Source organism: Salminus brasiliensis, chromosome 10, assembly GCF_030463535.1.
Source record: "Salminus brasiliensis chromosome 10, fSalBra1.hap2, whole genome shotgun sequence".
NCBI lineage: Eukaryota > Metazoa > Chordata > Actinopteri > Characiformes > Bryconidae > Salminus > Salminus brasiliensis.
In genome coordinates, this window is record NC_132887.1 from 6380717 (window position 1) to 6408686 (window position 27970).

A 27970-nucleotide genomic window follows, 5' to 3' on the forward strand; every position below is an offset into this window, starting at 1 on the left:
CGAGCTCTGTTCTTCAGACTAGCTCACCGACAAGATCTCACTACTTTCTTCAGGATGTTTTTTTTTATTATTATTAAGTTTGTTTGTTGTTTATTGTTCTCTCCCAATTTAGTACTGCCAGTTAACCCACACGTTCGTAGTGCCTCCTAGCACTACCAGTGTGCCAGACACTAGGTTCTCCAATACATAGGAAGCCAGCCACTGCTTCTCTTACCAACACAAGCTTCACAGCTCCACCGCACCAGTTAACAGATGCCTGTGCCGGCCAAAATCGCTTAAGAGTGATAAGGAGATAGCGCAGCCAGTAAAGATCTTGTGATCAGACTCCCCGGCTGCAGATGGCAAAGCAATGGCGAACTCACTGCACCCGGGCCAATGTGGTAGTGCATTAGACTGCTGAGCCACCTGCTGAGGGCCTGCTTCTTGTTACCTTTTACTGTATTTATGTTGACCTGCATCTGTTCTAACGTGACTTTACTCTTAATGCTGAGAGGAATGGCTTTAAATACTAATGCTTAGGTGCCTAAAGCCTCTGTACAGTACTTTATATATAAGTGTCATGTCTAGAAAAAAGGGAATTACATTACTGTTCAAGTGGTCATTAACAGGATATAGTACAATATGCATAGACATTTAAATTTACAACATAAATTAAGTCTAATAATGAAGAGATTGCATTCATATGGGACTCCTTTCCCATTCTACATCCTTTTGACTGAAGTCTTTTATAACGTCCGTTGGCAAAAATACTGGGGAAATAATACAATGTACTGTATGTGAAATTCTGCTGACGAATATCTCTGTCCAAATGAATAGTAATAGTACATATAATAGTACAATAATGAATAGTACAGTTCATTCGAATTGTTTGCTGATTAAGCATGTTCTGTACATCCTATTCCTCCCTGTGGTCCCACATCTCACGTGTTGAACGCATGCTCAGCGTATGCTGCTTGCCTGTTTGCCAGATCTCCCTCATCTTCAAACATTACACACAAAGACTCCCAATGAATCTCATTAACATCCTGCTGTTCCCCCATCAGGTTGCGTCTGATCCCACGCGTCTTTTCATTATTCCAACCTCATCCCTTCTCTCGTTGATATTCATATAGCTGCCGGGTTCTCCCCCAGGCCCATATTTTTTGTTTTTTTTTAATGGCACCAATCTGAGTCCATATTGATCTGCTCTGAAACACCCCCCCCCCCCCCCCCCCAGGGAATGGCTATAATAAGTCTGTCAAGCCCCCATTCAGCACCAGTCATAAGTACTTTTACTTTTCAAACTGAAATTTACCATGCAGAGCTTTTTTTCTCCCTAATTCAATACCGCAGACGCTAAATAACCTTCATTTAAGCCTGTGCATTAGCTCAAAGCCGGGGGTAATGTCACCATGAGTGCTTTTACCAATTATAGCCTTACCTACTGACATTTTGCCTCAGAAAACTGGAAGGATTAGAAATAATGTATTTAATATTTGAATTTCAGAGCTGGAAAGTTTTTTATAAATATTTCCCTCATATCAAACATGAAATATAAATATGTTCTTTATTCAGATTGACGTTTTATCCAGGTTAATTTTACTCAGGTAAGTTGTTAACCATATGAAATGTGTAAACCATCACAAATGTGCTCCCTGTGCTATGAACCCTAGAAGCATCAAGCCAAATTTGACACTCTCACTGTTATTGCTATCTGACACAATAACAGCAGTCATTTCCATGACCAATAAATAGCTTGCCTTTGTGTCTTACAGACTATGGATGAGTCCTCTGTACTCCAGGTTACCTGAGGGAAGCCCGGAGACTGCAGGAGAGTCTCCCACCCACTTCAAACGAGATTTGCTGGAATACCTGAGGGCATATCGAGCCCCCGAGCTGGCTGAGTGGATCGAGCGCATCAAAGAGCACGATCTGTCAGAAACCAGGTGAAACAGAGTTCTCTTCTTTTCAGCCTAGCAGGGATCGGCGAAGCGGCGCCGTTTGAATTCGCTCTGCTGTTTTTGAAGGCTCTGCCGTATCAGCTCCACTCCAGGGATAAGTGAAATAGTGTCATTTGTAGTCGTTCATTTAATTTAGACTTCTTATTTTGCAGGATCTACCTGATTGGTTCCACTCCAGGGAGGTTCCTGGGACGTGACATGGAGAAATGGGGTCACCTAAAATTGCGCAAGGTTGGAGACGGCAGTAATCCTGGCTTTCTGAAAAGCTGTCGAATTCTTTAGGCTGGGGAAATTGGTCGGTCCCTATCATTATTAAAGATAGGGAAAAGGGCTGTTTACCACTACCCATCATTCTGCTCTTTTTGTTCAGTAACACTGTTAGTCACGACAGGAGAATAGAAAACAGCCTTGAGTGACACACTGACCCCTGAAGAAAAGACATATTCATTTTCACAGCTCCTTCAAAGCTTCTTCACTACCTTCACGTGTCTTCTCCATGCTCACTTTATCCTGTAAAATACAATTTAAATACAAAGTTTTGCTTTTAAGCACTTGAGAAATGACTTTGGCACATCTCCGTCCAAAATCAGCATATGGTCTGCATGTAATTATGTGCAGTACGTTCTCATTAGTGATTTCTTATATGGCAATAATCCAGATGTTGCATGCAATGCTAATTTGTTTCAGACTGGAAGCATATCAACGCTCTCAGGCAAAAAAAACAAAAAAACTTGAGTGGTTAACCTTAAATCTCCTAAATGAAAGTTTTACAGGAGGAAACAAACCTTCTTAACTTTCAATGGAAGTCTGTTTGAAAAGATTTTATCCCAAGCCATGTTGGAGCATTTCTATTGGTCCTTTACTTGTGAGATTCCAACAAATAATGAAGAACAGATTCACATTATATTAAAAAGTATTAAAAAAGACAAGTTTGCTGCCTTGAAACGGGACAGACTCCATTTATGACAAGATTCACCGTTAGTGTTGGAGACAGATGAAATATGACCTGCGCCTTTTAACCCATCCGTGCAGTGAACACACACTAGTGATCAAACACACACAGTGACACTGAGCACACATGCCCGGAGCAGTGGGCAGCCATTGCTGCAGTGCCTGGGGAGCTCAAGGACCCAACGGTGGCAGTTTGCTGAGCCTGTGTATCGAACCCACAGCCCTGTCATCAATAGCCCTTTTAAAATATAGACTATTTAAAACATATCTCAGAAAAGACACATTAAACAAAACGTGAAGAGTTTGAATGGCGGGTGCTTTATTTTTATGCATGAAATATTTAGAGGTACATTGAATTATGAAGATCTGAGATAAACGGCACACACTTTTAGCTGTAGTTTAGTGTAGTAAGCAGTACTGTTCACTAATTGAATCTTCATGTATGGATTTATAAACCCCTTGAACCTTTATTTGGATATATATATATATATATATATATATATATATATATATATATATATATATACAGTGAGTCCAAGAAGTATTTGATCCCTTGCTGATTTTCTTTGTTTGCCCACTAATAAAGACACTATCCTTCTGCACTTTTAATGGTAGATATATTCTAACATGGAGAGACAGAATATCAAGACAAAAATCCAGAATATAATTTTAAAGAATATATTTTAATTAATTTGTATTTCAATGAGGAAAATAAGTATTTGATCCCTCTTGCCAAACACACTCAATACTTAGTGGCAAAGCCTTTGTTTGCAAGCACAGCGGTGAGACGTTTGTTGTAGTTAACCACAAGTTTAGCACACACACCAGGGGGAATTTTGGCCCACTCTTCTTTGCAGATCCTCTCTAAATCATGAAGGTTGGTGGGCTGTCGCTTGGCAACTCTGACCTTCAGCTCCCTCCATAGATTTTCGATCGGATTGAGGTCTGGCGACTGGCTGGGCCACTCCATGACCTTAATGTGATTTTTCTTGAGCCAATCCTTTGTTGCCTTTGCTGTATGTTTAGGGTCGTTATCATGTTGGAAGACCCAACCACGGCCCATTTTCAGATCCCTGGCAGAGGGGAGGAGGTTGTCCCTCAGGATTGTGCGGTACATGGCTCCATCCATCTTCCCAGTGATGCGGTGAAGTAGCCCTGTACCCTTGGCAGAGAAACACCCCCAAAACATTATGCTTCCACCTCCATGCTTGACGGTGGGCACAGTGTTCTTGGGGTCATAGGCAGCATTTTTCTTCCTCCACACATGGCGGGTGGAGTTGAGGCCAAAAAGTTCAATTTTGGTCTCGTCTGACCACAAAACCTTCTCCCAATAACTTGGTTCATCTTTCAAATGATCATTGGCATACTTGAGGCGCGCCTCCACATGTGCTCTCTTCAGCAGGGGTACCTTTCGGGCACTGCAGGATGTGAATCCATTGTTGCGCAAAGTGTTGCCAATTGTTTCCTTGCAAACTGTGGTCCCAGCTGCCTTCAGGTCATTTGCTAACTCCTGCCGAGTGGTTGCAGGACGATTTCTGACTGTTCTCAGCATCATTGCCACCCCACGAGGCGAAATCTTCTTTGGAGCACCGGGCCGAGGTCTGTTGATTGTCATGTTATACTCTTTAAACTTTCTGATAATTGCACCAATAGTTGTTACTTTCACATCCAACACCTTACTAATCTTTTTGTAGCCCATTCCAGCTTTGTGAAGGTCAACAATTCTGACTCTGAGGTCCTGTGACAGCTCTTTGGTTTTACCCATGTTGGAGACTTGAAATCTGTGTGATCTGTCTGATTCTGTGGACAGGTGTTTTTCACACAAGTGATTAGTGAGAACAGGTGGCTTCAGGTCAGGTAACAAGTTGATTGGGAGTGTCTAACTGGTCTGTAAAAGCCAGAACTGCTAATGAATACTAAGGGATCAAATACTTATTTCACTCCATGAAATACAAATCAATTAATATATATTCCTTAGATTTATTTTCTGGATTTTCTTTTTAATATTCTGTCTCTCCATGTAAGAATACATCTACCATTAAAAGTATAGAATGATCATGTCTTTATTAGTGGGCCAACGAAGAAAATCAGCAAGGGATCAAATACTTCTTGGACTCACTGTATATATGTATATATATATATATATGTATATATATATATATATGTATATCCAAATAAAGGTTCAAGGGGTTTATTAGGATTTATTAGGATTTATTATTTTATTTTATTTTTGTTTTACATTTTCTTCCAATTTGGTACTGCCAGTTGACCCACCATTTAAAACAGCAATAAGAAGTTCAATGAGTCCGTCCAAAATGTTAAATATTTAACAAAAGTGGTCCTATTCTAAGTGTGCATGTCTTTTTACTTTCAGTTGCTGAGTGAACACACATGCCTAGTGCAGAATGCAGGGCAGTGGCCAGTGATTGGTCAGTTTTCCAGTATTGGCTCTATGGGTCTTGATAAGACCAAATGGCTCGCAGCAGAGTTTCAGCGAACGCTGATGACGCTGGGGACAGCTGGGAGCTCATCATCCAGTCCAGACACACCAATGCTCCTGGTAAGTATTTCACAATAACTCCACAGAGCACATGCTTCTGCCTTGGCCCCTCTTGTTTATAGTCCAGACACCTGGAGAGATGTCAGGATAAACGCTGAACATTTCCCCTCTAACCTTGTATCTGTGCATTAGGATAAATGAACACTTGGCTGTCTCTGTTGATTTCATTAGAGCAGAATGAGGCAGTCTGAATGTGTGCCTCAGGCAATTTCGGCTTTTCTGAAATTCCTACCAGCAATGAATTTCCTTTTTTTTTTGCCGATTTATTACTATTCATAGCAAAGCAAATTTGATTCACTCTCTGCCTCTTGATGCAAACCTAATAACTGCTCCCCCTGAATCCAGGCACCGCAGTTGTGTTTTATTTGCTAACGTAAATTCTGTTATGCCCTTGAGTGGCACACCTGGAAAGTGAAGCACTGTTTTAGCAGGAGGAATCAAAATCAAATCACAGCTCTGCCAGGTACAGCGTGTGCCCACGTTCCTTCACAATGGTTTTTCTCTTCTTTTATTTTTACTTTTTTATATAGGAAAGAAGCACAAATACACCATATGTCCAAATGTTTGTGGACACCTCTTCCAATGAATGCATTCAGCTACTAAAAGTTGCACTCATTGCTGACACAGATGTTCAAATACTTGCACACAGCTTGTTGAGTCCCTGTAGAGAAGCATTGCCAGTAGACTAAGCTTCTCTGGAGCAGTGGAACTGTCTGGTCTGGACAAATGGTGCTCCATCCAATAATTATGGGATGAGGTGGAGTGATGAGACAGTTACTCCAACAAAAGCAGCACAAACTCTTTTAAAATCCTTGATTTTTGAAAGAAACAGTGAAAAAGCAGGTGTCCCAATACTTTTGCCCATATAATGTATGGCTCCTGTTCTCTGAAGTGGGTAGTAACTGATTCCATTTACACATTAAACATGTTGATGGGTTAGGATTTCACTTCTACTCAGGTATTATAGTGAGGAAAGGAACCTGGTTGTATCATTTAACTAGACTGTATTAGGTGATGGAAGGTGTTCAGCGTTGTGTCAGTTGCCATCGTCGTCGTCGTTCCCCTCTGACATCAATGGCCATTAATCAGTGTTATGCCATTGGGAGGCACTCAATGTGTGAGAATTCATTCTTAGTATGCCTTCAGTATAGCGGCTCTAGAACATCCCACAACGTTAGTTAGTTTCTGAAATGCAACCACACTTCGCCCGGTACACTACTATCATGCCATTTTGGACATCAGTCAAATCCTGTCCTTTGCCCATGACAATCGTTTTGCACTCTGTGTGGCATCTGTGACGTCCCGGACTGAGTTCATTCTACACTAGGGCTGGTCATAATAATTTCAGTCTAATACGACTGTGAGAGTGGACGAAGGGTGGTAGCATCTCGGAAACTGCTAACTTTGTGGGTTGTTCTAGAGCAATCGTAGTGAAGGTGTATTGAGAATGGACTTCTCGCACATTGAGTGCCCCCTGACGACATAAAGGAATGACGGCTCTGGCGAATGGTACACAGCAAATACAGCCCATGCAATGACATCTCGCTACTGTCATAGTTATTCCCACAATCGGGTAAGTGCTGTGTTTGTATGTGTGTGTGTGTGTGTGTGTGTGTGTATGTATATATATATATATATATATATATATATATATATATACACACATACAGTCAGGTCAATATGTATGAAATATAAGTAATTTTTGCTTCTGTGATTGAAGTACAGACCTTCAACATTAATTCAAGGGGTTTAACAAACATATTGCATTACAGCTGTTCTCTCCATTTTCACAGAATCTAAAGTGTGATTAACTGATGAGCAGTTTCATAGTGAGATATGAGATGAAAGCTCTGGACTTGCCTCCAAGTGTAATTTACATTTGGTGGCTGTTCATGGGAAAGCTCAATATGTGGTCCAAAGAAGTGATGATGCAAGTAAAGGCCAGCATTACCCTGAAATGATACCACCAACCTATTAGACAGATGCCAGAACCATAGTGATGAAAGTGATGAAATCAAAAAATTTGTAGATTCTGAAGAAGAAGGAATTCACTGTTGAGCTCAGTAAGATCGAAAGACCACAGAAGACAGCTAGAATATATGATTGCGGAATTTATTCCTTGGTGAAGAACCCCCCTCCCCCCTTCACAACATCTAGTCATGTCATGAACACCCTTGAGGAGGTAGACATATCAGGAGACACCTTCATGAATTTAAATACAGAGGGTTTAGCTGAAGATGCAGACTAGTGGTGACACTCAAACGGAAAGATCAGTCCAGACTGATTGAAAATACCTAAAAACCAGCTCAGTTCTGCAACACAAGATTCTCTGGTCAAATGAAACAACATGAATAACTTGATTATAGAGAAGGAAAGGAAGGATCTGTCAAACATGGTGGAGGCACTGCTATGGCTGCCAATGAAACCTGGTCACTAGTGTTTATTGATGATGTGACTGCTGAGGTGTGTGAAGCTACATTATCTGCTCTGGTTCAGTCAAATGCTGCCAAGCTGACAGGATGGTGCGTCAAAGTGCAGACTGATAATGATCCAATACATAAATCCAAAAGAGCTTCTGGAATTTTCTTTAATAGCGGAGTCAGTCACCTGCCCTTGACCCAAATGAGCGGCTTTTTACTTAATGAAGGCAAAACTGAAGCAGAAAGACCCACAAACAAGCAGCAACTACTGCAGTAAAGGTCTGAGAAAGCCTCTGAAGAGAGGAATCTTAGCATTTGGTGATGTCTGTGGCTTCCAGACTTTTTTCTCAGTCATTGATAGCAAAGGGTCTGCATTTTTTAGAGGCCAAATTGTGAAATGCTGTGGAAAGGGACCAAATGTGCCACAATTTCCAAAATAAAAACTGAATGCAATTATTTTTAACGACGTGTTTACAATAATAATGAGTAAAACAAGACGATGGCATGGACTGACGACCAATCGACTCCTTGGTACTATGCTGTGACTAAAACCTTGGTGGCTGTTTTTGTTGTTTATAGTCTAAGCTGGTCATTTCTATAATGCATGCAGTTGTTCAGTGTTCTAGAGATGCCATCATGCTCTCCTCCCAGCTCACTAAGTATGTGAATACTCATGGCAAGACTTGTGTGCATGTGTTATAGAATATGTGTAGCATTGTGGGATAGGCTAAAGACTCTAAAGAAACCTAAACCTTTTTTGAGACGCTGTCAGTAAACAAGAACTGTCCAGTCCCACTTATGTCATGCACTGATGTTTAGCAGCAGGTTTGGATCAATTCCTTAATAAAACATGCCAACAAGGCAATGCAAGGATTGGGTTGAAGAGTGAAGTTGAGTTCAGGGAGAAATTCAGGTGATGTCACAGCAACACATCACCAGATCTGAGAGGCAGCAGGAATGTGGGAAATGTGTGCTATAGAAGATTACTGGGCAGCGGTGAAGATTGTGTGGCTAGCGGTTCATTTAGATCATTGTAAGAAAATGTGAGGAGTGGGACAAGGTCATCCAGGCACAGGAGGGCCTACACAATACCAAGAGATACTCTTAGCTTGACCTCTAGTGTAATTAGCTGCACCTAAGAGGAGCTTCAACAAAGCAAACCATAATCAAACTTCATAAAGGAATATTGAAGTTTTGGAAACCTTGGTTTTTATAAGCGTCTGCTCAGATCAGGTGGCAGAGCTGGATTTTTCCTAATGGATCTTGTCGGTGGTAAGAGTACGGCGCCCCACTGAGCGTTCGCTGGAGAAGGTAGCGGCAGACAGTGTCATCCGGCCTCAGAAGGCACTGTGTTATTATTCACTTCTACACGGATTGAATGTCATTGTTGAGAATTCAAATCACTCTCTTTTCACAGGACATCCCTTGAGTGGAGGCATAATTGAGCAGAGAGGCTAAATACATTTATTTTCTTTAATCACCCAACACCCGACCCACTCACAAAGGGAGAGTCATCTGTTTCATAAGCAGCATTTGTGTTTGTGTGAATAGTAATAATTCATACAGTGTTTTTTTGTCTTTTTAATTATATATATACACTTTTTTCTTTCGATGATCTACAGGTCTATCCTTCGGTGGACAATGTTCGAACCAGCTTAGAAGGTTACCCAGGTACAATATCTTTCAGAATCTATTATCTCAAAAGATAATATAACAAAGTAAAAGTTTTAAAAGCATTAATACTGTATATTATCTATATGATAGTTTATTACATATGCATTACCATAATAAGTAAACTGGTATATCATTGCTGTCATGCAAAAGATCTGGGTATCACTGTACTTGGGTGGTCCATTATAGATACCTATAATGACTGTCTATTGAATGTAACCCTACACCTAACTCTAACCTTTACCCCTACCCTTGAATCGACCCTAAATCCTGACTGGAACCTAAACCTTAAATCTAACCCCAAACCAAACCCTAAAAGAGTAAGTAAAGTAGAGCTGGGCAATATGAGGATATTTTATTGTATCGGGTGAAATTTTATCATATTACACAATATGCTTTTCAGGGATGTTGTTAGTGCTTGATCAACTGCACATTTCATTACAAACGGTGTAATTAGACTGCTTTAATTAGATGAAGAGCAGCAGATGTTGAATGAAAAACACTGTATCCAGTATCTGAGTGGTAGTTTTTAAGAATCTGTCGCTACTGATGAATTTAGTCTGTGGTTACTTGTATGGTGATAAATATTGTGTATTGTGAATACTGTCTTTAAATATTGTGATGTAGTGTTTTTGCCATATCACCCAGCCCTAAGGATAAGGTAAAGGTTAAGGTTAGGGTGAGGGGAGGGTTAGGGTTGGGGTTAGGTGCAGGCTTACACTCAATAAAGAATAATTTACGTTCAACTTACAGATATTCAGATATTCAGTTGAAGGTCAGGTGAGCATCTACGATGCATCTGTAATGGACCATCCAAGCAAAGTGTTATTGTCCATGTTTGCCCTTTTTCACTTTTTGTCAAAATTGGTATCTGGTTGTTTAACTTTACCTCATGTCAAAATTATAATGATGATTGGAGCAATACAAATGCTCCAAGATGACTGGCTTTTGTCCTCCTCCTCTTCTTCTTTCCTTCCTTCCTCGATGTGAAGATCTGTGCAAGTGCAGAAGCCAGCAAGCTGAAAAATCACATTGATCAGTGATTTAAAATCTGGGTTTGAAACTGTGATCTGACATTCAGTTTTAAATATTTTAGTCTCTCCCCAGTCACAGAGATCAGAGCCTGGTCTTGTGTGGAAATATCTGTTCAGGGGCGTTGGAAAGATGGCCTGTAAGGGCTTCGGCTCAGCTTAGTCTTTTCAGCTATTCTTAACGTGTCAGTTGAGTGATGCAGTTTTACTATGAAAAAGCTAATGCTGTTATCTCAAATATCAGTACAACTACAACGCTTCTTAACCAATCAGATTATGAGGTTGGAACTAACTGTTTAATATTAAATGTTACTTATATAAAACTTATATTAATTAAATATTATTAGTGTTAAAGGCTGAATAACTTTTGCTGTAAATATAACATTTTAATAACTTATAAGGTGCTGCATTATTCCAAATCCCTCTTATATAAACCTTCGATTGTCATATTCGGATACCTGAGACAAGATTAAAATGAAAGAGGATTTGACATTTATTGAATAACCTTTATTTCTTGGTGTCTTTGCAGCTGGTGGCTCCTTGCCGTACAGTATACAGACAGCACAGAAGCAGCTGTGGCTCCATTCTTATTTCCAGTGAGTTCTCCGCATTGACTCGTCTCTCTTACTGTTTTCCCACATTATTGAATCTTCAGTGATGTTCAGTGTTAGTGTTACTGTGTCCTCTGATGAGAATTTGCATCATGGATGTTCCACAGTGGGGCTCTTAGGAGTACAGCTGCTAAGAGCATCTCTGAAGAGCTGTCCAAATCCATACATTTGGAGAAATTCAAAAGAGGTCTATATTTCCACTGTCCCACTATCATGTAATTGACCAGTGGCTGTGAAAGAGCTAATTATGGCTTGTCTCAGTTTTGGGAATAAATTGGAAGTTCCCCATCAGTGGTCAGACTTAAGTCCTAATGCCCCTAAGTGACCTTACTATGTTAGGATCTTACCTTTCGCCCCAAGTAAAAAGTTATCATTTAAGAAATTTGAAGTTTTCTTAGATGGGATGTGGTATACTATATGTCCACTTATTTGTGGACACCCCTTCGAATGAATGCATTTAACTACTTTAAATTGCACCCATTGCCGATATACATTTACCAATACACATCTTGTCCAGACCCTGTAGAGAAGTACTGCCAATAGAATAGGAGCAGATAAACATGAACCTGTTGGCATAAAGCCCCCCCAGCATTGAGGAGCTGTGGAGCAGTAGAAGAACTGTGTTGTCTGGAATGATGGATGGTGCTCCATCCTATACTTTTAGGATGAGCTGGGAATGAGGTGGGGTGGTGATCATCCAACATCCTGATCTCATTAAGGCTCTCTTGTCGTATCATCAAATCCTCACAGCAATGCTCCTCTAAAATCTAGTAGACACAGTTACATCATTTACCCTATGATTTCAGAAGAAACATTGAGCAGATGAGCAGGTGTCCCAATACTTTTGTCCTCTTAGACAACGGTGAATTAATGCATTTGTGGGCAGTTTCATTTTTCACTGTAATGAATTTGGTCAGATGTTTTGAGGGAAAATCTAAACATTTTAATGCACTGGAACTGATTGGCAGCTGAGAGTTTCCAGCTGTTTCCAGCTGTTTTAAGGTCTAAATGAAAAAATAGGAGTAGAAGAATATTGTTTTCTCTTGGAAATATAATTAGGATTATGAATATTCAGTTTGAATAATTTTTGAGGACAAATCTTCCTAATTAGTTCTCTCTCTCGCTCTCTCTCTCTCTCTCTCTCTCACACACACACACAAACACACACACACTCTCTCTCTCTCTCTTTCTTTCTCACACTCTTTTGTCTGTCACCTCTCTCACTCTCTTTCTCTCTTTTGCTTTGCCTTGCTTTCGCGCTCTCTGTCTTTCTTTCCCGTCTCTTCTTCTTCTCTCTTTTCCTGCTCTCTTGCTCTCGCTCATCTGCATGTGCGTGCGCTTTCTGACTCTTGCTCTCATGATTGTTCTTCCTCTATTTTCCTCTATTGTCTGTCGTCTCTCTCCCTTCTCTCTCACTGCTGCTCATTCCCGCACGTTGACTTGCTTTCGCTCTCTCGTGTGTCTTTCTGTCCTGTGTCTCATGTCCCTATTTTCTCTCTGTCCTCCCACTTTTTTGCCACTTTCTCTCTGGCGCTCTCGCTCTACGTTGTCTTCAATTTCGCCTTTCTGTCCTCTGTCCCCTGCCTCTTTTCTCTCTTTGTCCTGTCTATCTTTCTCTGTCTTTCTCTCTCACTGTCTATTTCTGTCTCTTCTTTCTTTTTTCTTTCTCTCTCTTACTCTCTCACCCTCTTGCTCTCACTCTCTCATGCGCTTGTGCTTTCCCACACATATTGTCTGTCACCTCTCTCTGCCTTTCTTTCTCGTTGTTTCTCTCCCACTGTCACTCATTCTCACATTTCTCCTGTGTCTCCTGCCTCTGCTTTTTCTCTCACTCTTTCTCTTTCTCTCTTTCTATTTCTGTATCTCATTTTCTCTTCCTCTCGCTCTCTCTCTCTCTCTCTCACTCTCTCTCTTTCTTTCTTTCTATTTCTGTATCTTCTTTTCTCTTCCTCTCTTCCTCTCTCTCTCTCTCTCTCTCTCTCTCTCTCTCTCTCACACTCTTTCTCTCTCCGTTGCTGTCTCTCTATCTCTCTCTCTCTCTCTCTCTCTCTCTCTCTCTGGGCAAATCTATTGATCTTTCTGTTGATTCCTCTGTGTATCTCTCTCTCACACTCTTTCTCTCTCCGTTGCTGTCTCTCTATCTCTCTCTCTCTCTCTCTCTCTCTCTCTCTCTCTCTCTCTCTCTCTCCCCCAGCCGCTGGAAGGCCGAAACATCAGGGAGAAGCAATGCCATGCCCCACATCAAGACCTACATGAGAGTTTCCCCAGACTTCTCTCAGCTGGCCTGGTTTCTCGTTACAAGGTTAGAGGGATCTGGAGGGGTGGCTCAGTCAAAGTCTAAAATTGAGCTTGATGTGTGAAATCAGACCATCCATTTAAAGCAGCATTATGCAAAAATCTGTGCGTTCCAAATGCTGTAACTGTCACTTTTACGTTGGCATGGATGTCGATCAATACATCCAATTAGAGGGCAGTCCAGAGTCAAACGTTTCTGACAACAAGAAACATGGCGATGGTGGAGAAGCAACAAATAAAACACTGGCTGTAAGTGTACAGTAGCTATATGAAGCGTCCACTCAGTCAGGTCTCGATTTAGGTGATTGTGTGGGCTCACAATGAGGACAGCACTTAAAATTGTCTGAGAATAGACTGGCAAGTTAGCAAGCTAAGTTGCTTTACAGGTACTACAGTACAACAGTACTGTACTATACTGTAACACAGGTACACACAAAATCCACAGCAATCATAGCCTGACTGCCTGTTTCAAAAGCTAGTCTTACAAAAAATAAAATACCTTACTGTGGTGGCTCAGCAGTTAGAGAATCAGACAGTTGTTGACAGGGTTGTGGGTTTGATACCCGGCAAGCTGCCACTGTTGGGCCCTTGAGCAAAGCCCTTCACCCGTCATCTCTGCTCCCCAGATGTCGCAACAATGGCTGCCACTGTGCATGGATAGGTTAAAATTTGGTCAGATTCCATCTGTGTTCAACACAAATGGTGAATATGGTTGTCTTATCTTGCTCTGCATGAAAAAAAGCCAACTCAGCATCACTTTTGAATCTTTGAATTTCAGGTCACAGAGCTCTGAGCTCTCGCCTCCTTACAAAAGCCAAGCCAGTGTTTATCCTGGATTTAGCAAGGACTCTGTCGTGGCTTGCCAGCTCTCTTCAGTTCTCAGTCCTAAGTTTCTTTGGTTTGACAGTGGGTGAATGAGCAGATGAAGACTGACTTTGCTGTTAGGATATCTCCATGTTCACAGTAGCCACTCAGTTTGTATTAGTGCCATTAGCAGCAGGCGGTGCCAGATCCTCTTCCAGAGGCTGTGCATGTCACATAAATACATAAAGACATGGAAAAAAAACTCCTGCGGAAACCTACCAGACCACACTGTTTTTAAAATGAATATTTTAGACGTTGGAGGGATGGTGGCACCAGCACACTGATACCATTTATTATTATTTGTCCCATCTCCACTCAGGAATACTACTGCATTCAATTTAAAAAAAGCAAATCCTAAGGACTGCTTCTTTAATGAGGCTTGTAATGTGAACATTCGAAAAGACATTGCCTATTAGTTGAAAAAACTTTGTAAGGAATACAGATCTCAGACCATTTTGTTGTCTCTAAAATCTCTTCAATCTGTGCTCTGTGCTGATAGTGGTCCATTAAGAGGACACTGACCTGTCTATATGCACATATTATCTAAACATAAGTGAGCTTTAATTATGTTTAGTTAAGCTTTGACCACCCCTAATTCATTGGCCATTGCCTAGCAGCAAAATCATAAATGTTGGTCCTTTCAGTGCTGTTTCAGAGCCCTCATGTTGATGGTGTCTGAGGTTATACTGAGAGAGTGGTTTGTCAGTTTAGCCTCAGGGACTCTGGACCAGAAATGGGTTTCAATGCTAACCTGCTTTTACAGGTCATAACGGTGCTTCAGTACAATTATGGCCGTAAAGACTTGTTGTGATGTTTAAGTGGAGTGAACAAGTGCACGGCGGACTGTAAAACACAGTGAAGCATTAAAATGGAGCACTCTCTCAAATTAAGCCACACAGTCCACGAGGCTTCAAGTTTAGAACATATCCATGGTCTGTATTTATTTATACTTCACACTTCTAATAAGATGCATCCATTGCTGAGTGCTCACTTTCACATACACAGCTTGTAGAAGTTTCATACCAAAGCATCAACCAATTGAATGAGATGCTCTGCCTTCAAGACCACCATTCCCAATGCCAAGCATCAACATCTCAGAGGTTTAAAAAGGGCTTTGGAGTAGTGGAACTGTGTTCTCTTCATTGATGAAGCTTTTTGGGATGAGCTGGAGTGAATTCAACTGGTTGAATTCAGTCAGATTCTCACAACAACGTTCTAACCTGTGTAAAGCTATCCCAGAAGAGTAGAGACTTTTACTGCACTAAAAGTGGGGGAAACTCCCTATTATTACCCTTGATTTCAGAAGAACCATTGGAGGAGCGGGTATCTACAAACCTTCGGACGTATAGTGTTTGAGAGCCTTATATAACAGCCTGAATGGTCAGAGCTGGTAGAATCTCCATGTAAAAGCACTGACCAGTGGAATGGGACGGTACGGAGCAGCTCTACATGAGCTTAAGATCACTATCCCCAATGTCAAGCATCATCCAGGAGACTATAAAGGGAAATTTGGAGCTGTAATATTACGTTCACTTGAGTGATGGAGCCCCATTCAGTACCTTTGCATCAACACCTGATCTCACTAATGCTCATGTGGCTTCATTTAATCAGATTCTTACAGCAATGTTCTAACTTGTGTAAAGCCATCTAAGACGTGTAGACAAATTTACTGCATTAAAAGTGGGGAAACTCCCTATTATTACCCTTTATTTTTAGAAGAACCATTGGGGGAGCAGGTATCTACAAACCTTGAGACATACAGTGTTTCAGAGCCTTATTTAACAAGTCTGAACCACCTCCCAGATAAATGTGAGCCACGTTGTTGCAGTTCTCTGTCCATGCTGTACACTCTCTGTCCCTAGCCAGCCTGAATGCCAAGCATCATCCAGGGAAGTATTAAGGGATAAGTGGAACTATGAAACTCTGTTCTTTGGAGTGATGAACCACCATCCAATGTCTTTGGGATGAGTTGGAGAAGTGATTGTGTGAACAAATTATCCTGTGGCTGAATTCAGTCAGATTCTTACAGCAATGTTCCAGCCTCTAGTGTAAAGCCTTTTCAGATAAGTAGGCGCTGTCACTGCGGTGAAGGGGGACAAACTCCGTATTGGAAGAACAGGTATCTACAAACCTTTGGGCATACAGTGTTGGAGAGCCATATTAAACATGTCTGGAACTCCTGCCAGATAAATGTGAGTCACGTTGTGGCAGTTCTCGATGTCGCAGTATGCTTTTTGTCCCTAGCCAGCCTGAATGGTCAGCGCCCTGCGGCTCTGTCTGAAGAGTGACAGTTTTAATCATGGTAAATTTACACTGAGAAGGAAGAGGATTTTGAGCTGCATCTGCAGGTCAGCTTGCGTCGGGTCCAACAGAGCTGGGTTTATTCAGTCTCTTTCATGAAGATTAAAGCCTGCATGAGCCGTGAGGTGCCTTGAGCCACAGTCTGCCACGTTCTTGCCTCTCCGTCAGAACCCCCAGCTCGATCTCCAACAGAGAAATCCACGGTTTTTGCTTTGTCATGATTGAAATTTCAAAGCATTTGTGATGCTTGGGATCGTGTTGGGAGGTGTGCAGCATTTTCTGACTGTTTTGGTTTACTTCATCCTTTCAATTAAAAACAAACAGCAGTAGGGATGTCCTGATCAGATCCAGTGATTTGGGTTCAGGGGTTGTTTTTAATGAATCGCGTATCAGCTTTTCAGGTTCCATCCATTTGTGCCGTTTGGTGTTCTGTAGGTGCCCTTAATATACATGATCTTCGACTGCTGCAGATGAACCTTTTTTTTTTTTTTTAATACCCTAGCCGAAAACAAAACAGAGCTTTATTTGTACTAAGTACGCTGATGTTACCAGTTAGCAGCCAAAACAAAAGCTAAAGCTGGCTTCTAATGCTAATTCTCCATTCCACCTTAAATAGTGCCGCAGTTACAGTGTGTACTTTACAAGACCAGAGCGTCACTGCTGCATTATTTAAGGTGGAACGGACAGTTAGAGGAATAGGAAAATTATAGCTTAGCGTTAGCTCAGAGCCTCGCTGTAAATATGACAACAGCAGACGGACACAGAGCAGCAGGTAAAGAGTTAATCTGTCAGAAGAGGAGAATTTAACTCGTCATGCTCTATTTTCTGTCGTTTTTCTCTGTTCTGCCAAAATCACCCAGTTTTATTCTCTTTTTTCAATTTGGGAGGATCTTTTGTTCCTCTTATCCTGTCTTCACTCTTGAATGTCGCCTGGTTAGAAGCCATACTATGGTAGAAATGCTCTGTTCTACCAGCGGGAGAACCACACACCTTTCTTTGGTTCTAAACCAGCTCTGAATGGCGCAAAAAAACTTTTAGTTATTAGACTGCAGAGTTGTAAAGGTGCTGGGAGCGAGATGGTCTGGTAGGTCAGTTAGACTGGACTGTAAGATATTAAACACTATAGAGTTTAAAACAATCGTTTAAAAAGTTGCTCCAAACATAGTATCAGATCAGATTAGAATTTTGTCTGATTTTAGAAACTTTTACAAAAAAAAGGTGATTTTACTGGGGTTGTGGGGCTGTATTATCCATAGAAACACGGCGATCAGATTGGATCCTTATTGGCCGATATTCAGATATTTAGAAACTTCGATTGAATCGGGGTAAGAAACCTTAATTGGGACATCCCTAAAAAGCCGTGCTTTGATTAAACTACCTGTTTTAGAGCCGCGATAAACCTCACAGACTGCACTCTGACAATTCAAGCTTAAATAAGTGCTTAATACAGACTTAAATAATTAACAAAATTTATATATATATATATATTTAAACTCAGTCTCTGTCTCTTTGATCAACAGTGCCAATTTGTCCAAAGCTGCCTGGGGTGCACTGGAGAAAAGCAATACGCAGATGATGATTCGTTCCTACGAGCTGGGAGTTCTCTACCTGCCCTCAGCCTTTGTAAGTATCATCCCTCTGAAAAACGGTCTGGCTGATATGAATATCATTTATTTCAAACATGACATAAAAGCTGTCTGAGTGCGCCTCCGATCTTCTGTCCCAAAGAAAATGACCAAATAAGTCACACAAGATGAGCTCAGTCCGACGACTGAGAGTCTTTTCGAGGAGCTTAATGGAGAGCTGTGAGTTATTCCCTTTGCTGTTTCTCAGTATAGCAGCAGCCCCCCGACTAAGCAGTTACCCACGCACTTCAAACCACCCTTAAGATGTAAATGTGGGATAGCTTACACCATGGTGTAGATGCATTCCTGTTTATTTTCCTTCAGAATGAAGAGAGGAAGCTTTTGTTCAGTCCTCACGTACTGGCAGGGTAATTTGTCCTTGTTGAATTACTTCAAAAGTTGCTAAGCAACAGTCTGGTTCAGTTCACTAGCTGTGGTAAAAAGGGAGAACGATGAGTTTGAAAGGGGATCGGGATAAGGTGTGCTACTTTCTTCCCTCACCGCCTCTGTCTTTGTTCACAATATTGTACATTTTCTAATGACACTGTTGCTTCTTCCCAGAGGCATTAACTCAACTGCTGTAAACACTTAAACGGCCAAGATTAATGAGTCATCGTTTGAGTTATTTGTGGTTCAAAACGTTCATTGCAAACTGTATCGGCTGAACGGTTGTATTCGCATTTGGATAATTGGGTAAGAACTTTTGCTGCCCTGTTGATTCACTATGTGTCCAAATGTTTAAACGTGATGCAGCAACAGCGAATGGCTCACAGAGCAGCATTTTCTGTCGTTTTTCTCTGTCCTGCCAAAATCACGCAGTTTTGTTCCGTTATTTCCATTTGGGAAGATCCAACGGTCCTCTTATCCCAGTTTTACTCTTGAATGTGGTCTGGTTAGAAGCCATACTATGGTGGAAAAGCTCTGTTCTACCAGCGGGAGAACCACAAGCCTTTCTTTGGTTCTAAACCAGCTCTGAACGGCGCTTTCAGAACCGAGGAGGGGGCTAATGCTAATGCACACACACACACACACACACGCTTAAGGGGATCAGGATAACAGTATCGGCTGAACAGTTGTATTCACATTTGGATAATCGGGCTGCCCTTTTGATTCACTATGTGTCCAAATGTTTGTGGACACCCCTTCTAATAAATGCATTCTACGTCAGCTATTTCAAGTTGCACCCATTGCTGACAAAAATGTGCAGATGCACATGCACTGCTTGTCTAGTGCCTGTAGAGAAGCATTGCCAGAACAAAGGACTCTCTGGAGCAGATAAATCTCGAACCTATTGGCACCATGCTGCCTAATGCCAGGCGTGGGCTAGAGGGGTATAAAGCCCCCCAGCATTGAGCTGTGGAGCAGTGGAAGAACTGTGTTCTCTGGAATGATGCAGGGTGCTCCAGCCAATACTTTTGGGATGAGGTGGGGAGTTAGGGATGAATAAGTGTGATGGTGATCTCTTGTAACTGCTGAATGCAACCAAATTCTCACAGCAATGCTCCTCCTGAGTCTAGTAGAAAGTCTTGTCTTGCCTACTTAAAATAACAAAAGCAGGATAAACTCTTTTTTAATGTCCTTGATTTCAAAAGACACAGTCAATGAGCAGATGTCCCAATACTTTTTTTTGCATGCAATGCGTTTTCACATCCAAAACATGGCATTTTACATAAAACATATGTAAAAATGAACATATTACAGATTGAAATGACATCTGCTGTCTTTACTGGACAATGGCACACTATCTCTTTTAACATTTGTTGCAGTTATGTTCGAATTAAACTCTTACCATTTAGAGAAAGTCAGAGACCACACAGGTTGAGCTAACAATGTCTCTATTGTGCTCTTAATGAAGGCCTTGTATTTAGTCAAATTCTGAAGTGCCATTTGCTTTGCAATCAGTAGCTTTGGCCTTAGCAGGATGAGATTTTGTCTCTGTAATTATACAGCTCTGCCATATTGTAGCTGGTGCCCACACAGTCACTGTCAGACATGCAAACCATATATAGCCTTTTAAAGACTCAAAAATAAACTTGGAAAAGCAGCAACCTATAAAAAATACACTGTCTATCTATCTATCTATCTATCTATATATATATATATATATATATATATATATATATATATATATAGAGAGAGAGAGAGAGATAGATAGATATGTAGATAGATATATAAATAGGTGTTCACATCAGGCTCTGTTTCTTACTGTAAGTGAGACCCATGGCAGAGTGAGACCCATGGTAAAGATGTATTATCATGCGAGCAGCTGATAATTTCTGTACTAAATCATGGTAAAAACGATACGCTCAGACTATGATTTGATTCATAATACTGAATTTACGATTCAATATTCTCACAATATTTGAATTAAGAATAATGATAACTATATTGTTGGATGACTTGCTAATGATATCAAAGCTGGGAGGTGTACGAATTGCGGCACATTGCATAAACACGCTGGGCTGTTGGTTAGAGCTGGTTGTTGGTTAACTTTGGTTCCAAGAGCATTAAATATCATAGTTAATAGATTGCTTATTCTCCAAGATGCTTTATCACATCTCCACGACACTGTGTGTTTGCAATGTCATGTGTTTACTCCCCTGGTAATAACTAGTGCTGTCAGATGTAACATTTCCCTAGTTTAACGTACATTATATGTTCAAACGTTTGTGGACACCCCATCTAATGAATGCATTCAGCTACTTTAAGGTGCACTCATTACTGACACAAATGTGCACATGCACACAAATACACCCAAACAGGACTCCCTGGTCCAGATAAACATGTCCCTATTCATGAATGCTCTCCCAGCAGTGAACTGTGGAGCAGTAGAAGTGTGTTCTCTGAAATGGTAGGTGCTCCATCCAGTACTTTTTTAATGAGTTGGATATGAGGTGTGTTGGGACCATTGCTCTGGTCGCTGAATGCAGTCAAATACTTACAGCAGTGCTCCAAAATGTAGTCGAAAGCCTTCGCTGGACAGTATCCTTCATTTCAAAAGCACCAAGCAACAACCAGAAATGAATGAAGAGGTGTCCCAATATTTTTGTCCATGCAGTGTAGTTCCTTAGTTAGCTAAACTATGGCAGCTGCTCACACATTAAAAGAAAGCCTAAAAGAAGACGTGTCTAGAAGAAAGCCATTTATATTAGGCCGTAGATTAGTACACAAGTTGCACGTAAAAGATGTATTTGACCAGAGGACTGATTCCCATTTTTAAGGCTGGTTTCATTCCAAGCTTTCTTCCTCTTGCTCAGAGGGAGTTTTTACATGCTGTTGTTGCCCTTGGCTTGTTCACTTGGGGCTCGTACCCAGAATACAGCTTTTTGCCAATGGCAGATGTAAAAAGCACTATACAGTTTGAATAAATTCTGTTTTGGCTCAAGTTTGGGAGTGTGGAACCATTTGAGATTCAGCCCCATGACCCTAGCTCTATTGTTCAAATCTAGCTTTTAAATGCCAGCTTCCAGTGAGGCTCTCTTGATAAAACCAAACACTAATTCCATCTACTGCTCGCTGTGAATTTGTTTATCTGCAAAGTACCTCCAGTCTGAGGTATAATTGTTGAGCAAAACCCACTGCTGATGTCAGTAGTATCAGTAATATCAGTGATGGAAGTGACATCAGCCCTGATGCACAGTTTTGGTAGAATACACACACTGTGCAAGAGTGAGAGCCTACAGTTGTAAAGGAAATGGAAACATGGACTGTCAAAGCAGTATAGTTATATTTACAGTCATTACTTAAAGCATTTATCCATTGTTCGTCTCACTGGAGACAGCCTGGTCACTCTGGACATCATGTAATTTTAATGTTGAGCTGCATGTGAAACCTGCATTTACACAATGAAAATAATGTTACCGAAGTATTAAAAGTAAAGCACACATTCAGAGCATACAGGAGGCTTATTTTATCCACTCATATAGTTCTAGCAAAAGCAATGCAATAGCACTGTTTTTTAAATAAATAAAAGATTAACTATACAAAATAATCAAATAATGTATTTGATTCTTTTAGCAGCCTTAGTAATTACAGAATATATATGTGTGTGTGTATATGTGTATATATATATATATATATATATATATATATATATATATATATATATATATATATATATATATATATATATATGAATTAATAAGTCCTAAAAGTAGACCCATTCATTTCCGCCCATTCTTCCATATAAGACACCTTTAACTCTGTTATGTTAATGGGTTTCCTCCCATTAACTGCTTGCTTCCCTGCGGGGTCCTGACCACCTGACCACTGACGAACAGGATGAAAGAAGGCTAACACAGTCTGCAGAGAAACAGATGGACTATAGTCTGTAATTATAGAACTACAAAGTGCTCCTATATTGTGAGTGGAGTTAATTCCAAACCAGGGTGTATATGTGTGTGTGTGTGTGTGTGTGTGTGTGTGTGGTTTTTATATTATATTATATTATATTACCTGTTGCTGTAGTACACACTGCATGCTGCAGAAATATAAAACTTGAATATTTAAGTTTACATTTGCGATGTTGGCCTATATTTGCTGTTTAGAATTTTAAAGATTTGTTTTTGTTTTTAATCATAATAATAACTACAATAAAATTTCGATAGGAAGGCCTAAGATAGTATATTTATTATTGTTAAAATATTGCAAATGTTACATATACATTATGGCTGGTTTAATACATCATACATACATACCAAGCATCTGACCATAATGTGCGCAGCTGATTGCAGTTCATTTGCTCTATCACATGTATACACTAATAATATGTTGTTGACCCATAGTAATATACACTATACGGAGTATCAAACATTAGGACACCTGCTCATTCATTGTTTCTTTTGAAATCAAAGGTATTGAAAAAAGCTTGTCCTGTTTTTGTTGCAGTAACTGTCTCTACTGTCCAGGAAAGAAATTCTGCTACATTTTAGAGAAGCATTGCTGTGAAGATTTGATTGCATTCAGCAACAAGAGTGTTAGTAAAGGTCTGCATGTTAAATGATCACCATTCCACCTCATCACCACCTCATCCCAAAATATTGGATGGAGTGCCATCCATCATTCCAGAGAACACAGTTCTTCCACTGCTCCACAGCTCCTCAATGCTGGGGGGCTTTATACCCCTCAAGCCCACGCCTGGCATTAGGCAGCATGGTGCCAGCAGGTTCATGTTTATCTGCTCCAGAGAGTCCTATTCTATTTGCTGTACTTCTCTTACACCGGACAAGCTGTGTGTGTGTATTTGCACGTCTGTGTCAGCAATGGGTGCAACTTGAAGTAGCTGAATGCATTTATTAGAAGGGATGTCTACAAATATTTGGACACAGTGTATTGTGTGTTATTGCTCTGACGGGTGGTTTTGATGGCGAGTATTTCGGTACTCATTCGAAAACGGACACCAGCATTCATGCAGCCGTTTAAAAGGTTCTTAAATCGACGAACATATAGCAGGAAAAGCAGGAGAATGGCAGCAGTGTCGGATGGAAGCAGCTTGAGCTTGAACACAGATAAATCACTCAATTAGTGACACACACCAGTGCTCTGTCTCTTGTAAACAAGCATATTTTGTGCTTGACCACCCATTGCAACCTTCTCCTGCTGCAGTCTTGGAGCTCTCTGACAATTTATCTACATTAGGAGATGCTAAGAACTTTACAACGAACTTTGCAAATGGAGTCAGTTATCCAGGACATTTCTAGTGTTTACAGTTTGCTTTTTTAATTTTACACTGGAACTATGAGGCTGATGTAGCTAAGACGTAATAGAGAATAATAGCATGCCTAAGTCATCACACACTTGCCTCAAACCGTGTCAAGCTGTGGAGTAATCTCAAAAAGACTAGCTTATGTAGTTTCTGACACCTCTCTTATGACTGTTATCCATATATATATATATATATAGACACAAAGTGTGTGGTTTAATGGTCGTATAGTGTTGGAAACCGCAGCTCAGCACGTTTCAAGGCAAGTGTGTGATGATTTAGGCATGCAGGGAGTTCAGTGTTAATTGGCAGGGCAGAAACGGCCATTGCTTGTTGTTCCAGAAGGTGCAGAAGCACCAAATATGCAGTGGTTACATGCACAGATACCGGGAAATTGAACAAGTTTGATTTTTCTGCAAATATTTCTTTAAATATTTAATACTGCTTAAATAATGGATACGCCTGTTTTCGTTTCCAGTCTTTTTATGTCCGTCTTTGAGCTGTTTTAAGTGTCATTCTCTAACAAAAGCACAAATGTGAGACAGAACACATAATTGGGCAAGCCCCTAGGTGTCTTCGGTGTCATTAAATATCATTCATAGGCAGAGCTGGCCTCAGGAGTCTGTTTGCAGAGAGCTGCTGTTGACTCACCTAATGGGCTTGTTCCCACTTCCCTTAAAGCCAAGGCTAGTGTTCTCTATGAAGCAGCCTGTGAATTTGCCCCCTCCCTTGTTACCCTGGAGCTGTGAGCACAGCTGTAGTGCTCTGTGGGTGATATATTCTTCCTGCCCTTTGAATTCAGCCACCCCCGCACTCATGACCTCAACACAGACCAGACTTTAGCCCCTAATAGAACAGAAAGAAACACTAGCCCTCTGCTCTTACTCCACTTATGGTCCACAGGGATTCAGCCTGTACGTGCATAAGCTGTAGAGTCCGGTCTTATATGAAATTGGGGCTTTCATTTACCACTCGTCCTCCATGCTGAGGCTTGGGTTTATTGTTTACATTACATTGGGTCTAGTCTTCTGTACATTTAATGAAGTGCCTTGAACATCACTGAATCTCATTTCCTTTTTTGTGAGAATTCACATCCCTGCCCTTTTTTCTCCTTCACTCTAGAATGTGAGCACATTTCCAGTGGAGAAGAACATCTTCCCCGTCTCAAGCTCCTCCACAGGTTTCCCTGTTCCGTTTGATTTGCCACCACATCGGTACTCCGGTAAAGGTGAGAATGGACTCTCCATACTTTTCATATCTTAACTTGTGTAGAATCCCAAAAAAGTAGTGCTCTGAAGGAGAGTCTGTTTAAAGCTACCGTTCACCGAAGCCCAGGCTGCAGGGTAGGTTATGGTGGGCAGTGTTACGCCCACGTGTGTTATAAGAACACAGAGATATAAGAACACAGTAAGTGTTGAGTCGTATCAGCTGTATCACTGAGGCATTTAATAAAAAAGTCATTCTCAAAAATTAATAAAAGTAAGCATACTATCGCTGTCATGCCAAAGCCTTATCTCTGTATCTCCAAAATGGCAGCTTTACAACAGTGTTACAATAAAGTGTACAATGACATGTGCACTATATGTCCAAATATTTGTGGACACCGCTTCTAATGAATGCATTCAGCCACATGAAGTTGCACCCATTACAGACACAGATGTGCAAATGCACACACACAGCTTGTCTAGTCCCTGTAGGGAAGTACTGCCAATAGAATAGGACTCTTTGGAGCAGATTAACATGAACCTATTGGCACCATCCCTAATGCCAGACGTGGGCTAGAAGGCTGTGAAACAGCGGAACTGTGTTCTCTGGAATGATAGATGATGCTTCATCGAGTGCTTTTGGGAAGAGTTGTGGATAAGGTGGCAGGATGTGGTGATCATCCAGCATACTGACCTCACTAACACTTTTGTCACTGAATACAATCAAACTCTTGCAGTTTCTTGCAGTTTTGCAATTCTCTTCCAAAAATTAGAAGAAACCCTTCTTCTCTGGACAGTAGAGACAGTTAGTCTATTTTGTTGAAAGGTTCGAAAAGCATTTTCATTTTTTAACACCCTTTATTTTAGAAGAATGAATGAATAAGCAGGTGTCCCAATACTTTTGTCCATATAGCAAATCCTTTTTAGGAAACCTCTAAATCTCCAAGCAAAGAACATCTGGTTTATAAATAAATGTTTCTTAGCGCCTGCATGTGGATTGTAAATGTAACATATATACAGTCCCTTATAGTCCCTGTTCATCAGACAAAGCTAAATTACACAAGTCATGAAATGAAAGCCAGGAAGAAGACCAGGCTGTCCTTTGAGGTCTATGCATCATCCACACTGACCACTCAGATCCAGACCTTTCATTCTGTGCCTTCTTTGCTTCGGTAATTTATTCTCTTCAGTTCATAATGAGGGAGTGGATGACTAATTCATGGCTGTATGCGTCAAGGCCCGGTCTAAAGACACAGTAGAGTATGTTTTAATTGCCTATATCTGTGAAGCACATCTACGGCCCAACACTGACCTCTTTTCCTCTTTTACTGTGGTGTGGCTACGGCCTACTTATTAGTAATTAGGGTGCAGTCTAATTCTGCCTGCAATAAATGCTACACTAAAACACATATAACGGCACTCATCAGAGAGAAATGGATTTTGCTGTATTTTTACAGTTTGTTTTCACATGCATAAGTAATTTTAGGTCATGGAAAATGAAAAAAACTATAATTGTGCTTTAATTATGCTATTTTTTCCTAAAATAAATACAAATATGCCAGTGCAATGAGACACTTTCATGATTTTTGAATATTCTAACAATATTATAATTGGGAATATCATACATTTTGACTAGATTTAAGATGATGCATCTCTTGGAAGCATGAAACCTACTGAGAAAGGAATAGGTAGTATTAGTTTTTCTATCAGCACAAAGTTATTTGCTCCACATGTCATCTAACTGTCATTGACTGTATTTTTTTTCCCCCAGTGTTTTATTTTTCCCTTTGGCTAAAATTGCTGTTTCATAAATGCAGGAAAAATCAAATGCCAGTATGATGCAGACTGGCACAGTGTTTTATATGTGACTTTCTGATCAAGCTAAAATAACAGGGTTCATAATGCAGTCATTCACTGATAAAACCTAAGAGCTACAGCCAGCACTTGGTGCTCTAAAGGCGACAGACGGTCATTGAGGCAGCTGAAAGGAAGATAACTGGCTGGGTGATTCTGTGCCTCTTTTTTTTTTAAAACAATTCCATTACCAATCTGTTTCTTTTTTTTTCATGTCATCAGCAATCAGTTTGTCTTTTGGAAATTGATGACATAATTTGTTTTTAACATGTCTTCGCATTGCCCACTAGACAAACTACCACTTATATGGACCGACTATGTGGTGTATCTGTCCGAGTGAGTGTCAGTCTCTGGCCGTTTGATTGCTTGGTCCTTGACTGCAGTAGAAAATCCAAGGAAATCTGTCACCATTCGCACGCTCACCTCAGTAAATTATCATCACAGCACCACAGGTCTTTGCCCTGACGCACTGACTGGCTGACCTCTATTCACACTGAGTACAGGGACTGGCTGTAATCGGTGGCGCCATTGAAACCGAGGGTGTCATCGCTTTATGAACTGAAGCAGAAGACCTCTGTGGTTGCCATGGCAGTGCACATCTTTAATAACGGAGGCTAACTTGGCCAAGGACTGTTAGCCATGTCGTAGGATGAGTAGGCTGAGCCAAGACATCAAAAAAAGAGCAGTTTGTATCTCTGAGGCCAATGTAGGCATACGGTGTAAACAGACCTACATGCTTTTACACAAAAAGGAAAAAATAAGAAAGCTACTGAACTATTGCTGGGTTTGGTTGCCCTTCAGTCACTGCAGTGGTAATATCACGTCTGGTGTAGTTAGGGAACATATTTGAGTAATAGTCCTTTAATTAGCAATTAAATTTTAATTATAGTTTAAGTAGCACTGCCTCCACACCCTGTTCTGACTCCAGGCCAAAAAAACAA

General features: G+C 40.7%; 1 protein-coding gene across 2 annotated transcripts in view; it reads left to right on the forward strand.

Moving 5' to 3' along the window:
- The window catches only part of tdp1 (tyrosyl-DNA phosphodiesterase 1), a 50614-nt gene that overhangs the window by 11733 nt on the left and 10911 nt on the right, over positions 1-27970 (forward strand). For both annotated transcript variants that reach the window (XM_072690263.1, XM_072690262.1), the window contains 8 exons: positions 1755-1925; positions 2093-2171; positions 5266-5451; positions 9494-9542; positions 11103-11169; positions 13379-13486; positions 18165-18267; positions 25093-25198. In XM_072690263.1, coding sequence (XP_072546364.1) covers positions 1755-1925; positions 2093-2171; positions 5266-5451; positions 9494-9542; positions 11103-11169; positions 13379-13486; positions 18165-18267; positions 25093-25198 — 869 coding nt within the window. The remainder of the gene's footprint in view (positions 1-1754; positions 1926-2092; positions 2172-5265; positions 5452-9493; positions 9543-11102; positions 11170-13378; positions 13487-18164; positions 18268-25092; positions 25199-27970) is intronic.